The 15,084-nt window shown below is 46.4% G+C and overlaps 1 protein-coding gene across 1 annotated transcript in view; it reads right to left on the bottom strand.

The window, feature by feature from the left end:
- Positions 1-1,444: 1,444 nt before the first annotated feature.
- KCNH5 (potassium voltage-gated channel subfamily H member 5) overlaps positions 1,445-15,084 on the bottom strand; it is a 151,390-nt gene continuing 137,750 nt past the window's right edge. The window contains exon 10 of the mRNA XM_009638013.1: positions 1,445-2,392. Within this exon, the coding sequence (XP_009636308.1) occupies positions 1,445-2,392 (948 nt within the window). The remainder of the gene's footprint in view (positions 2,393-15,084) is intronic.

Genomic DNA, 15,084 nt, shown 5'->3' with positions numbered 1-15,084 from the left:
GGAGGTGGGGATGGGGTCTGAGCATGGTTCAAGACCGGCAGATGCTAATGGGAGCCAGCTAAGAGGAGGGTGAGAGCATCTGACACAGACCTACGGGACTTAGTACGCATGACGACTAATGTGGGCCCTGCAAGCCTGCCCTTGAAGCGTGCCCTCCCCATGCACTGAAACCTTCCACGCGTCCAAGGCAAGAGCAGCAGGCAGCACCCTCAGGAGGACTTCATCTCCCCAACACACCCACCACTCTTGCACCCAAACATTATCATCCAGGTGCCTTGGACTAAAGGGAATTTCATCCCGACTGGTTATTTTCTCTCATTCTGAAAGGCAGTTGCAGACCAATCAACGTCCTCAGAAAAGCAAGTGGAAAGGGATTAACTGCAGCCTTTTAACTTCAGGCTTTCAAACCTGCTCACGTGGCTCCCGAGGAGCTGAACTATGCCTGTTCTCTCCCTTGCTCAGACCTCGTGCAAAGTCTGTCTGCCAGGGGCAACGGGGGAGGACAGCGGGAGAGCAACCTCAGCCCTGCAAAAACGGGAGAGCAACCTCGGCCCTGCAAAAACGGGACAGCCTAATGAAGATACTGACAGAACCGGACACCGTTGCGGAGCGCTGCAAAGAGAATCTGCATAACATTCGGTAAAAACGGCATCAGTAAAAGGAGGCTTTCAAGCAAGAAGTTACCCCCAAACACACAGGGAGCACAGCTGAGAGTTTCTGTTCGTTTCATTTTGACACATAAATCACCGTTATTATTTCTCACTTACAGTGTTAAAAGAGCAGGAGGATTCTTGAAATAAAAGGCTGTGCATGCACAATACCCACACGAATAAATCCCAGTGATCCACCCCAGCACCAGACATGGTGCCCTTCCCTGGCCACTGAGCTGAGCCCTCCCTTTAGGAGGAGTAGGGGAATTCGTCACCAGATATACAGTATATTGTAATGGGATGATACCAGGAAACAACACTAACTGGCGTCTGAACGTGTCCTCTGTGGGGCCACGTTCACCTACTGTTTAACTCGGCAGAAAAGACAGTGAGGAAATAAAAGCTTGATTCACCCGGCCTGAGATCAAAACTGTCATGGCAATATTGGCAGGTTAGACCCTGATTCTTTAAATAGTACATTGCCTTTGTTAAACAAAAGTCATTCTTTTATTACATAATAGATATTATAAATAAATGTAAAGTGTGCATGCAGTCAACTGCATATTATACAAGCAATATCTATGTTAATAATTGTTTTCTTTGGCAGGCCAGAATCCAGCTGGACATGCAATATTTACATATCAAAATCCTTGGTGTGTTCAAGTCATATTGGATGCAAGTGAAAATATATATGTATATATATTTACTGTATACACACACACATATATATATGTATAAAGGTATATATACACCACTGCATATATACTGTATACATATATACACATAGGTATATGCTAAAAGTGGATTTCATCTTTTTCTGATTCAGGTGATGCAGGCCTTGAAACACTAAAAATATCCTGACAGGGTATCTGGGGGGACCGCTGGGGTGATAAATGAGACGTGGGGGAAGAGGTCTGGGGTACGTTCTTTTCGGACAATATTTTTAAAATTTCTGCCACCTGCTTCTCAAGGGCAGCCATCCTACTGCTTAGCAGCTGGATATCTTCTTTGAGTTCGTGCTTGACTTCCTGCAGCGTGGTTTGTAAGGCCTGCTCAGGAATGGGGTAGAAAGGGTGCCTAGCATCAGCCTGAATGGGGCTGTGCTCCAGGGGGCTGCGAGTCTCACCAGCTTTATCCAAGCGAAGGTCACTTTTTGTTATTCCACTGTCACAAGAGTCTGTTTTCCTCAGTGGGTTTTTATTTACACCGTTCTCCGAGTCATTGCACTTGGGGTCGTCGGACAGTAACCCCATGGACTCAGCCTTCGTGACATTGTTCCAGTCCTCCTTCTTCTCCTCGTGGGTCCCCATCGTGTTCTTCAGTCGAAGCCACCCTTTCCCGTTCCCATTTTTCATCCGCATGGGACTGTTTACTTTCAGGCATTTTTGGTCTCCGTTTCCATTTGGCTTGAGCTCCATCGCATCCCTGTTGTTCTGCTTCACGGCCTCACTGGTTTTCATGTAAGCCAGGGACGTCTGGATGGGGGTGATCTGAGACACGGTGACCACGCTGGTGCCTGTGATGGAGGCCCCATTCTGCACACTCCGGCTTTCCACCTGAAGCTGGTTCCTTTCTGGGTCGATGTGGGCTGAGCCTTGATTACGCATTTCCTTCTGCTGTTTGAATTTCTGGAAGAGTTTCCGCACGGGATGGTCCACAGGGATGCTCAGCGTCACCTCGTTCTTCTGGCGCAGGCGCTCCTCTTCTTCCTTCTTGACATCGCTGATCTTCCGGAAGATGATCTATGGGGGATAAACCCACAACAGCGTCAGTACCCAAAGGGCATCGCACACAGCAAACGTTACTGGGAGAGGGGGAGACAGTACTGAGAGAACAGCCATTTCTCCTTCCTTTCTGTCTTAATGTCTTGTAGTGAATTCAAATGGCGCTGACCAAGACATAGTAACCTCAGGTACATGCCACTGCATGTATATACATATATATACACACACCCACCCTTTCTTAAAAGTATAGATTGAAAGTGGGTTTCACCTTTATTTTTGGAGCAGAAGACAGAGCCTTAAAGAACTAAAAATACCCTGACACCAAAAGAAGAAAAAAAAAGGAACAAAGAGAAGAAATAAAGTGAGCAAGAACCCAAATATCATGATACTTACCTACCCATTACTCACACTCATACCTGCTCCGTCACTATCTTTAGTACCGATCAAAAGCAAACAGTAATTCAGTGGAGATGACACAGCCATACGTTTAACTCAACGTACACAGCCTTCCAGAGACTGGAAAATCCAAATGTGCTCAATACTTTTTAGCTCTGCTTACTGCTAGTTTTATAACAGTGGCTGGAGGGTGCAATTAGGTTCCCCATGTGCCGTGTTGTGTGGCTTTACACAGCAACACAAGCGTTTCCTGGAGAGTTTCTATGTCTAATATCTGTGGGTGGACTGGGAGCAGGACGGAGAAGCACCGGAACGGGGGGGGGGTGATTATAAAACCCAGCAATATCCACCGTTTTGTGACACCATGCCATTTAACGCTGCAGTTATTTCACCCTGCAGCATCTCTCAGGCCTCTATAGAGAAAGGAATCTGTGCCTCAAGCTGTGGAAGGATCCACAGAGTAAGAACTCTTCTGTTGATTTTATGCATATCACTCATACGATTTTTTTTTTTTTTAGGTTCATCCAGTTTTCTTGAATGTGGGACTGAGGCAGGATAGTGAAACTTTGGTTCTCTGGATGACGACTAAAGTGAAAAGCAGCACGTGATTAAATGCAAATATGGACTGTGTAGGGATAGTGTTGGTAAGAAAAGTAAAAGAAAGTCCCTGCAATACACAAACAAAACTCTGTGACAGTCAGATGTAGGTTTTGAAGCATCTGAGTACCCATATTTCAGTATCTATTTACTTTCTATGAAAAGGCTTCTCACACCTGTCCATATTTGCAAAGAAATAGTTGCTTTCAAGTCTCACATCTTCAGAAGTTGGCAGAGGAGTGCCACGATGGCTACAGCTCCTTCCCTGCACGAATCTGTGATGAGCTGGACTTCAAAGCTTCATTAGAGAACTTTCAAATGCAGTAAATATGTCCTTGTGTGCAGCTGATAAATGCAGCTGTTTAAAATAATCTGGAAAGTTAACATGCTTATTAGAAGTCCAATTTAAAAAAAAAAAAAAATAGCAGAAAAACATGGAAGATATGTTCATCTGATTCTTCTGACCCAGATGCAGGGACACATCGAGTCATTTGGAAGCTCCCCTTGTTAGTGCCTCATGGAGCAACTCTCTCTCTTGGACAAGCCACTGAGGACAGCAAGCAAGACAAGTTGTCCTTGATTAAAAATTAAGCAATTACATTTAATTGAAGCCATGCTCTCTAAATGAAGAGTTGGAAGGTGGGTTGTTTTGTTTGTGCCTTTCTTTCCCTGGAGGGCAGCATGGCACCACTGGCAGATGATGCAATGCTAAAAGGATGTGTCCCCAAGATGTGGCTCAGTGAGGATGGCTGGTTCCTCTGCTGGTCTCCTTGTCTGGCTGTGCCAGGCCAGCGTGGCCGGGTTCCTGAAAACATCTTGGGGTAGGGAGGAACCATCCTCTACCCAGTGTTTCCCTGCTCTGTGGCCATGACCCTATTTCACAGCCTGAGCACCCTCTCCCCCAGCCAGCTTGGGCCTGGCAAGGTGGTGGCCAGCAGCAGCTGCAAGGCAGGTAGGGGCTCACAGCTCCCGTCTCCAGTGCAGCACTGAACGCATGGTCTGGAGAGGCATGAGGTAACTTTGGCAACTTCTGTCCTGCCGGCTGTTTATAAAGATCAGGGTGACAACAACAAAGACAACAGCACCAGATTTTGATTCCTCTCCAAACGCTTGCCCTTCACAGAAAGCTACCCTCATCTCCCTCTTTTCATGCAGTCTACTCTTGTTCTTTCATTTCTCTCTTTTCTCCTCTCAGTTCAAAACTTCTCCAGCCAGAGGTTATCTCCCTGCACAGAATATAATTACCTGTGACTGCCGCTGCCTTCTGCAGAGGAAAAGCAAAGACCTCGCTAATTTGACACTGCCTGTACCTCACACTCCTGAAGAGGGTCCTTCTGAAAGCCACGCAATTACTGTTTCTCTCTGCTGGAGGCTTTGCCCTGAAACCACTTGGCCAGATGACACCAGCATGGGAGTCTGAGCCCAAGCGCTGCTGTGCCTCAGCTTGGGGCCAGTGCTTTGGGGGAAGCTGAATGGGTCCCTGCTGCGGGATGCACGGCCGAGGTGATGAACGCCATCAGATTTGCGGTGCTAATCCGTTCTGGCCAAGTGAGACCAAGAACCCAGTAACCACTCACAGCCATGGGCTTTCTCCCCACTTTATGCACATGCAGTGGAGAAGACACACTCCTAAAGCCCTGCTGGCCCTTCCCAGGAAGAGATTTTCCTTCTGTCTCTTGCAGGGTGCAAGCAGGAGCCTGGCAGAGCTCGTCAGTAAATCCTTTCCTTTTTCTCTGCTTGGGACAGAAAGTGCCGTACCCTGGAACAATTATGGGCAGCTCCCTTGAAGAAGGAAGCCTGCTGCACTCTGAATTAGCACAGAAAACACCAAGGGCCTCAGAAATCCAGGGGTTAGCTGGGAGTCAGGAACCCAGGTCTGATCTACCTGGGTGGAGCCGTATTTCCAAGGAAGCAAAGGTGGGCTGGAGCACAGCCCTGTGCCCACCTTCTCCTTGGCTTCCTCGTGAAACCTGAATGTGTTCACAGGGGGTTGCTATTTTCTTTTTCACTCTGAAATGCATAACCAAGCAGACCCTCATATCCTATCTGACGCTGTGAGATTATGGCATTTTGGAGACCAGGGTCTTGGTCCTTGTCCACTCACTGAACTACTCTGTCGTGACAAGGAAACCATCTCAGTTCTGCGTCACCCCATGGAGACTGTCCCCCTTCAGGACATCCACCCTCAACCTAGGGAGCACAGCAGGGATCTAGTCTTCATCAGGACTACTCAATATTATTAGAATATGTACAAGTAAAAGAAAAGAAAGTTCCTCTTATACAGACAAAGAACTGGGGAAAAAAAATGAGATGTGAATTCTAGCAGTAATAGTTGTTTTGCATTACCAATTTTTCCATATTAGGAATGTTTTCATGTGGTTGGATTTAATCCACTTGCACAGTGGTTTAACCCAAGCCAGATCAGGATTAAATGTGTTTACATGGAGGCTTAATTCTATTAATGTCTAATAACTATCACAGGCTATTTTTCTCTATAAATAAGAACAGAAAAACACCTCATGGAATCTGACATTCCTCAGCAAATTGGAAGAGGCTTATTAAATTGGATGAGCTATTTCAGTTGCCCCTGACCCTTTTCAGAGAGGTTACACATAGGCCTGTCCAAACCTATGTCCCAGGAATAGACACAAACCCCAAAGGAGTTAATCAGAAGAAATGGAATTAACTGTGTATATAGCACATCTCAGGGAGTGAAGAGCCATACCCCTGTCTCACAGGAAGTGCTACATTCATTAATGTGATGGAGATTCAGTGTAGGACTTCATTTCCTTTATGGATGGAATTGTGAAAGACTGCCCTGTTCAACACAAATCATGTCTCATGAGACCAGGTTACTGTTTTTCTTGCTTTTAACGTATTTATTTGGGGAATGAGGTGAAGTTAATTACTGAGCTGGCAAAGGTTAAGTAGAAGTCAACTGATGGCCAGCCCTGGGAACTGAAGTATTTGGGTTATCTACAAGGCAGGCAGAGAGGAGACAACAACTTGAGATTCTCCATGTGATGTTGACCCCAACCTCCTTTCCCTCCCCTTCCTACTGAGAGGTAACTCGCCGTGACTGCGAAGTCAGCCCATCACCACTTCCAAAGAGGGACCTTACCAAAGGTATTGGCAATGGGTACATTACCGCTGGAGCAGCCCCTGTGAGGTGCCAGCTTGTATAACCAAACCCAAAGACAAGTGCAGACAAGTGCAGGGGCAATAAGAGGTCATGGAGCCAGCTCGAGGTTGAGACACAGACAAATTTTCCCATCTGCTGCTGAACTAATCAGTAAAGCTGTGGTCTTTCCAGATGCTTTGAAATGCACCACTTGTCTGCTGTACTGCAAAAACTTACTCCTCCACGAGCTTGTTCCATTCACAAAGACCCTTTAATAAGTGACTCCATGGAAGGCACGTGAATGGATTAAAGAACGGGTGAAAGTCTTGAAGAATTACAGTAAGTTCATAGAAGCGGCAATTATTTGACGAGAGATCATCCTGCCCTGTTCCTAGAACATCCCATGCTGTTGTTAGTGGCGTTCAATACACGCCTGCCCCTCACCATGGGAAGTCACAGAAAACAATTAATCAGAAACATATAATGGTATAGCAGAAGGGCACACTGTTGTCATGATGATGAATATAGCGCATGTGCACTGAGAGGGAGAAGCCACACAAGGCCATCAACGTAAAGATCTTCCCAGTAACTAATAAACTGTAGGTGCCCAATCTGAGGCATCCTACAAACATAGCTGATGGGCAAGGGATGCTGGAGTCCTGCAGCAAGGGGAGATCCTGTCCTAGCAGAACTGGCTTGACTCAGCTCACCAGGTGCTTATGCAGCGCTAAAAACTGGGACAGAAAGCAAACACCACATTTTCAACCCCCACAGCTACATACAGCCATGTAGAGCAGAAGGAGGAGCCTCGCCATGTGGCTGGATTGGGACCACAGTCAGTAACCAACAGGTCACACTCATTAATGCATAGGCTAGGCTGATGTGGGTGTTGGTCACCTCTCAAAAACTGGTTCCAGAGGTAACTATCTTGTCTGTATAAATGTCTTGTAGAAGCCTCATCTCCCTTGCATCTGGTTACGCACAGTCTAATGTATTTGTCCAGATCCCTGTGTTTTTGCTCCCATTTAATATAGGAACATCCTAGAAGACACCTTAATTCAATATTGTGGCCCTGAACATGACGACTTCCCCTCCCCAGCAGCACTGAAAATTAAATCCGTGAAATGGTCCAGGTTAAGAAACTTGAAGAAATAAATAGGTCTCTTTTTAACCTGGACCATTCCAGTGACCCATCTGACAGCACAGACCCACAGCTGTACTGGAAAACACTGCAGATGGAGCGAGTGGGATGAGTGGAGGGAGCGAGCGGGAACTTTCCGAGCCGGCTGCAGCGATGGAGGCAGCGCGTTAGGGAAATGCACTTCCCCTGGAAGAGCTGGCAGCTCCCGGCTTGCTCGCAGCTGGCTGAGACCCGCAGAGCAGCTCCTTCACCAGCTTTCAGATCCCAGCAGAGGGATATCATCTGGTCCATGTCCTATGGGAACGCCTAACTCCCATAGAAAGGGTCAGTGTCCTCACAAGGTGCGTTGGACTTGGCACCCTTTTATACAGGTCATTTTTTGGAAATAGGAAAGCTGTCTTCCATTGCCTCCTTGGCCTGAAATGATTCAAGGTGAGTCCATCACACAAACTTAGCTGAAGCTGGCAAATGGATTTTAAAGTTTTTGATGATACAACCAATATCGGAAAAACACTGCAATCACATATACCTCATTTTCTTCAGAAACAATGCTAAAAACCCTCCAACAAATCCAACTGAAAATAACAAGGAAAGCTTAATTCATGCCTAGACTGCACAACAGAAACCAAACTTCTGTAAAGATGTTGGAAAAAATGCTACTAATTTTCACGTCTTGAAGTGCATTGTAGGAAAGTTATCGCCATTTTTCTCATGCCAATGAGGGAGGCGAATTTGTGTCAGATCCAGGATTTAGACAGAGGATACCCCAACCCATGCAGCGCTCAGATGAGCGTGCTATTTTCCTGCTCCTAAGAACAAACTACAAAATACACCCCGTTTCCAGGGCACAGACACTCAGAACAGGGTTTATCTACAAAGCCTGTGTCTGCATCTGACCTCATCCTCCAGGAGCCCTGCACAAGTTGAGGGAGAAAAAAAAAAAGACACTTGGAGGGTGTGAGTCACTTCACCTGCAGGTGGATGTTAAACCAGGTCAGACACCTGCAATGCCTGTTTGTCTCCTGTGTCTGTGCAGGGAGCTTTCTGCATGTGGCTTGGATGCAGACATCCTCCATGGGATGGTGGCTAAGAAGTATCCGAGCCCCTGCCTCTAGCAGTGCAAACGTCAGGGTTTGGTGCAGATCGCGTAGAAAGCCTTCCTGTCACGCTTTTCACTGTGTAACTGCATGTGTACTATACCCTTCATCTGATGCTATTTTTATTCCCCCCAGCATGCTGGGGTATTGCCAGTTCCCGGCTGGGCTGCCTTCCCCACACAGCTTCAGAGACTAGCCAGTCCTTCCAGATAAACACCATTATTTTAAAAGCTGCAGAGAGAGGATGAGCGACAACTGCCAGACTGGCCGGTCCACGTGAGAGCGCGTGAAAAAAACAGGCATTTTGCCTGCATGGAGCAATCAGATGAAGTGCTAACAGAGAAGGCAGAGCCCCCCTGTTATTCCCATGCTCCCTGGGAAAACCCTCTGGCAGCTAGGGTGGGGACTGAGCTGGTCTCCTTGCAGATCCTAGGAAATCGGAGCCTACCTGGGATGGCTGTGGCCATACAACCACCCTTTTGCTTTGCAAATCTCAACCCACTCCCAGATGCTGCAGGACAGATCCTGCTCAGATCTCTCCCGCCGCCGGCACTGTGCGCTGCTAAGGACTGTCATGGCCAGCAAACCCTTCCCAGGCCATTGCTTCAACGTGCTCAGGTGAGTCCAGGATGTTTCATCCCTCAGCCCTTGAGAACCAGTCCTCTCTAGGAGCCTTCAGTTGTCAAAATAGGGCATATCTGGGACCCTCTTTTTGATATTCTGAAAACTAGGCCAGTCAAGCCCGATTTCTTACGTGTAACTTTTGATAAACAGGCTTGCTCCAAAACTGAAGTGTTTTTAAAACCTAGACAGGTCACAGGGAATAAGATTCACAATTATTAATACTTGATGTTAAAAAGGTTTTATATCTCATTTTTCCAGATATTAAATATTTCTTTAAAAATAACTTTTAAGATGTTAACAAACCTTCCTTTTTCTTTACATGAATTAAAATGTGCTTAAATTTAAACAGTTAAAGTATTGAAAGAATGGACAGAAATGAATGAATAAGAAGTTACATCACACAAGCCCATCTGTTTGCAATGAGGCAGAAACTGGAGCCCTGGAGCCTGGGCTAGCAGAGCTGTGAGACGCAGTTCAGTCTGACAGAAGAACCATGGGCCATCTCTACTTGTCCTTCACCTGAGAGTTCAGCCTGTGAGCCTCACAAGACGCCTGAACAGTCGGTGTCACTCCAAACCTTCCTTTGAGGTGGATGTAAGAAGCTGTTGCCATGCACTGTGGATGGACTCGCTGTGTCTGGACTGGTTCCCTGCCTTCAAAACCTGTTTCACTGCAGGTTTACTACCCTTCCAAAACAGAGAGGGCCAAGGCAGCATCGCCCACAAGATGCAATTCCAGCTCTTAACCCCAAGGGAGAATTTGGAGTAATGCCTCCTCCTAGGTCAGGGCATGGCAAGGAGGTAGGAGCAGACAGCTAGGATGGGAAGACCAAGACCAGAAAACACCAGCACATGGCCAGCAAGGAGCCTTGGGCTCCAACCCAGCTTCCAGTAACAGCTTTTTAGTACGGCTCAGGCATGAGGGCAGCCTCCGACCACGGTGTCCTGCGCTGGCAGGAGTCTCTGCAGCCAAGGAGCACGGTCAGAAACCCTCTACCGAATATGACACCGACAAGAAACCTGGCAGAAATGGAAGGGAGCTGAAACCACAAAAAGCGAGAGCCAACAGTGGCAGAAGCCAGGGCACCTCTTTCCAAATGCAAACTGCATTTAGGCTGCTTCACCTAATTCACTCCTGTAAATCTCCATGTCCTCTTAGCTCACTTTATTAATCTGCACTCTGAGGATGCAGAATAGATGGCCTGAAATGATGGCTTTATTGTTCTTCTGCGCTGTATGCTCCTCAGGTAGCTTTACTTTGATGTGAAATTCAGCCTCAAAAACAAATTGCTCTAACAACTGTTTTAATTGCTCTCCAGTAAATTCTCCTTAATCCTCCTGTCCCAGGAACTGTTTTGTGTTAAACCATTGCTCCATCTGCGTGTGGGAAAGGAATCGCTGTCCTTGGCTGTGCAGTGAAAATGACTGACTGCTGAGCAATTAGTTAAATCTCCGGGATAGGGATGTTTGACTAAACAGTCTTTCATGCTGGATTTTGGAGGAAAAGAAGATTTTTGTCTGCTGACTGCTTGAAAGAAACAGTAAATAATAGCCTTTCTGCATATTTCCATTGATCCTGACTTCACAGACATGGTAGCATGCAAAAGCAAAAGCTTGCTACCGAGCACATTTTAATTTTGCTTTGCAGAAACTGTATTCATGTAGTTTCCTCCTAAGCGATTTAGAATTGACGTGTAAGAGATGTGAAGATTTCTAATCCAAGTAACAAAGTGATGTCACTTCAAGGAAAGGAGAATTATTTCCACGATGTTGAGAAAGCCCTTTTAAGGAAAATTTAATGGCATTTTATGTGCAAGAAAGGGGTTAATCCTTTCATCGTGACTTAATAAGGATCAGTGTCCTCCACATTGCTCTTCTAAAGAAAAAGTGGGGCATGTAGGGAGGGAGAGACCCTTCAGAAGAACCCAACAACAGAGCCCAGAGCCAGATTTCCCAGAGCCCCAAACTTCCATCACCTCATTACTGCTTACTCTGTGTTTTAGAAATTGGTTACTGTAGGTCAAATTTTAATCTGGTTCCATTTTGTGTTTGCAATCAATTTGCACGGCACCCAACTACTCTTGCAGAGAAACATCTGTGCCTGCTGACAGTCAATTAGGCCGATCTGCAATTGCCAACAAGAACGCATATTGAGACAGCAGTTGAGAGTTTGCCCCATCTACTTCAGACTTGGTATGGATCTGAAGTCATCCTGTTTTACTTTAACACATGACTGGATTGAAGAAGAAAGAGAAGAGAAGCAGGCAGAGATCCAAGTCACATTCATCACATCCCCAGAGCATCACAGTGATACCTTAAGGGTCAAAAGACCCCCAGATGTAAGCGGCTTATATGCATAAGATTTAGGCCTTATTGTCTAATTTGCTGTTGCTTTGCTAAAATCAGTAGTATCTAGTTTGGATGTTTCTCTAAAGTCTGTAGTATAGTTACTTAGTAAATTGAGAACCCTATTCAAGGACGGGAAGAATCGGGAGGGGATGAAGCAAAAGGACGGGGCTCTGAGCAACCTGATCTAGTTAGCGGTGTCCCTGCTCCTGCAGGGGGGTTGGACTAGATGACCTCTAGGGGTCCCTTCCAACCCAAAACATTCTATGATTCTATGATTCTATGATAATAACGGTTTGCCAAGGTTGCTAGACTAGAAGGAATGAGAACTAATTGACGTAGGAAGATTTGTGGCTCCTTACGAAGGACAGTTTTTGATAAGAACCAGGAAGCTGGTCTACACCAACCCTGCAGTTTGGGCAAGAGCCAAGGAGCAACTGAGTCTGCGCAAGAACAAGGGGTTACTAGCGGTGACGAAGAGGAGCCATCAGCCTTCATCCCCACGACCCCCGACGACCACCACCAGGAGGCACTGAGTAAGCGCAGTGGGGAGGGACTTATGAAAATGACCTCCTGAAGCTAATTTTAATACAAAGCAGGGACGGGTTATGCATATGTATAGGCATATTGGGAAACTTCATTCACATCTAACACTTTGCTACACATAAACAGGGCAAGTTGCCGCTTGAAGGTATGCACGTTAGGTGGAGCGATCCCCCGTGCATCCGGCGCCGTGACTAAAGAATGCCTGCCTTTTAACACTACATTGGTGTTACGAGGTTCATTCTTCCTGATTTCGGTGACAACGGCCCAACACATACAGCACCAGGCTGGGATTCAGGAGGATGGATGACTCTGCTGGCCTGACCTTTGGCCAGTGGGAGGTCTTGTGCAAATCACACTGCCTCTTCATCTCTCCCTCTCTCCCAGTGTAAGAGAGGATAATAATACTGCCCTCATTTCTGCAATTAATTGGATATCCCTCTATCATTGCTAACGATTTACAACCGAGACACTAGGATCCATGGCTGGCAGCAGAGAGAGGCCACTGTTCTGGCCTATCGCCAAACCTGAGACAGTTCATTAAAAGAACAGCCATAAAAAATACACATAGGTATTCTCAGCATTTCAACTCAAGATTAAGGGCCTAAGGCACTCCCGCACTGAGACATCTAGGGCAATGCACGAGGAATGTACAATGCTACATGAAGTCCTTTCCTGATGCCCTGATACATCAATCAAACCTTGATTAAGGGTAGCATTGACACCTACTTTGCAAGGAAGGATCAGTCAAATCGCTCAGCTTGAGTGACGGGCACTGATTTTTTTAACATGGAGTGATTACATGTTTAACTAAGCATGTGCTGAGCTATGGAGTCAGACTGCCAAAAGAAATGCCAAAGCCTCTTGCCCTGTTTGCACAATTGCACACATTTACACCAACCGCAAGAGCATTTTCTGAGAGCAGCTCAGTCTCCTCAATCAGGAGCTCTTCTGTTCGTCCAGTCGCCCTGACTTGAGCACCTCCTGCCCATACATTCAGCTCTTACAGACGCCTCCTTCTCTTTGTACCCCAGGGGAAAACAATGCATGGATTTTCTGCTGCTGCAGGCTTAGCTGTTATACCTGATGCCCGCTGGGCTCTGTGTTTCTGCTTGGAAAGGGATGCTGAAGAAGGGCACTGTGCACCTTTGGAAGGGGGAGGCTTTGCCACGGTTTTTAAACAAGACTCTGGAATTAGAACTGATCACGTCTTTTGCTGCTTTGCTCTCACTATTTTCCTTTCTCTTTGCTTTAACCAAACAGCAGATGCCTTAGCACATTGCAGAACAGCCAGATTCAGACCTATTTTCTGCAATACTATCAAAGACAGCAAAACACACCTTCCACATACAAAATTATTTAAAACAATAAACCAGAAAGGCTACTTCATATATTAATTTATGGTATTTTTCAACCAGGGTCTATTGCTGGTTGGCCTAGTTTAGGGTCAGTCCATTGCAGAGAGCAGTACTGATCTGTGCAGCCTCAGAAGAGACTGAACTGCGACCATGGTCCTGAGAGACACAGTCCCTCCTATGGGGCTTCTGTCACAACTGGGGGCAATGAAACCCAGCTTTAGCCTCCTAATTCCTTTTCAGGACCCTAGATCCTACACTGAACTCACTACAAAGACTAAACTGGACCGGGGAGCTGAAACACTTTGTTGAATCAGGGCCTGATTTGTTTTCTGTATACAACACAGAGATGGTTAAACACGGGAAATTGAGCAGAGAGCAATTTTGGGATAACTTGCAGTGTAACTATTACTGAGTTCTCATGGGAACCCTTGTTCTCTCTCACTGGTTAGGTTTATCCACTTTGGGATTTAAACTCAGGCCTTCCTTTACTCCATAGCAACTCTCCCATGTAAAGAAGTCCAGCCTGGGTTGGTCATTTGGTGGGTGAGCAAACTGAATGGTTCCCCCTGCTCTCCCTCTTCTTCTACCAATCTCTCCTTCTTGATGTGCTCTTGATGGAGAGTATCATGTACTCATCCCTCCTTCCCTTTTCCCTTCCCCTCTTCTGTTCCCCTTTCCCTCCTCTTCGTTACTGAAGCAGTTATTAGAGGGAGCAAAAGGCAGGAGAGATATTTCTCCTACTTCTTTGCCTGGCACTAAGGCAGAGAGAAGAGCAGATTTCAAACACTTGCTGGACTTTGTTTCCTTCCATCTTGCAGATGTTTCTTGCTCTGTGGAGCACAGGGCTCCTGCAAGAAGGGAAGCTGAGGTACTTAGACAGACTGTGGTGGATTTCTAGCCCCTGGGAAAGAGATGCCCTGCAGAAGGCTAAGAACCCAAGCTCAAGAGACCCAAGCTCTTTCACTGGATGTGGAGGAGAATCCCAGCAAAGACGGCCTCCACCCACTACAAGAAAACTATCCCATGACTTTTAGAACTCCATACTGATGTAAATAGCTGGTGAACACATACCTGTATGCTAAGACCATGTTACCACCACCAGTGCTGCCAGTGCATCACCATTAGGTACCCTAGGGCTCAAGAGTTGAAAGGAGCTTCCTATTGCCTCCTAGCCCAGCTGCGGGGTGGTGTGCTTGCTGCAAGACAGTGCCCCTTCAACAGAACAGTTTCCAACTAGATCAGGCAGGCTTGATCCTTGCAAACTTATATCGGCCATTGGATCAATACCTGCTGTTGGCACTGGCCTAATGAAATGTCAGTAAGCAGCAGTGTCAATTGATTCAGGCTTTGCTGCGGTGCAGATGAGTTATGGTCCATGCATTTTATTACAGATGATTAAAAAAAGAAACTCCTCAAAGAAAGCAGCCTTCACTCTGCCTAGTGCAGTATCTCCTAAGAGCGATATGCTTCTGAGCATAAATAGGGAAA

This window comes from Egretta garzetta, unplaced genomic scaffold (genome assembly GCF_000687185.1).
Source record: "Egretta garzetta isolate BGI_Z169 unplaced genomic scaffold, ASM68718v1 scaffold95, whole genome shotgun sequence".
NCBI lineage: Eukaryota > Metazoa > Chordata > Aves > Pelecaniformes > Ardeidae > Egretta > Egretta garzetta.
This window is presented reverse-complemented; position numbering and strand designations above follow the sequence as displayed.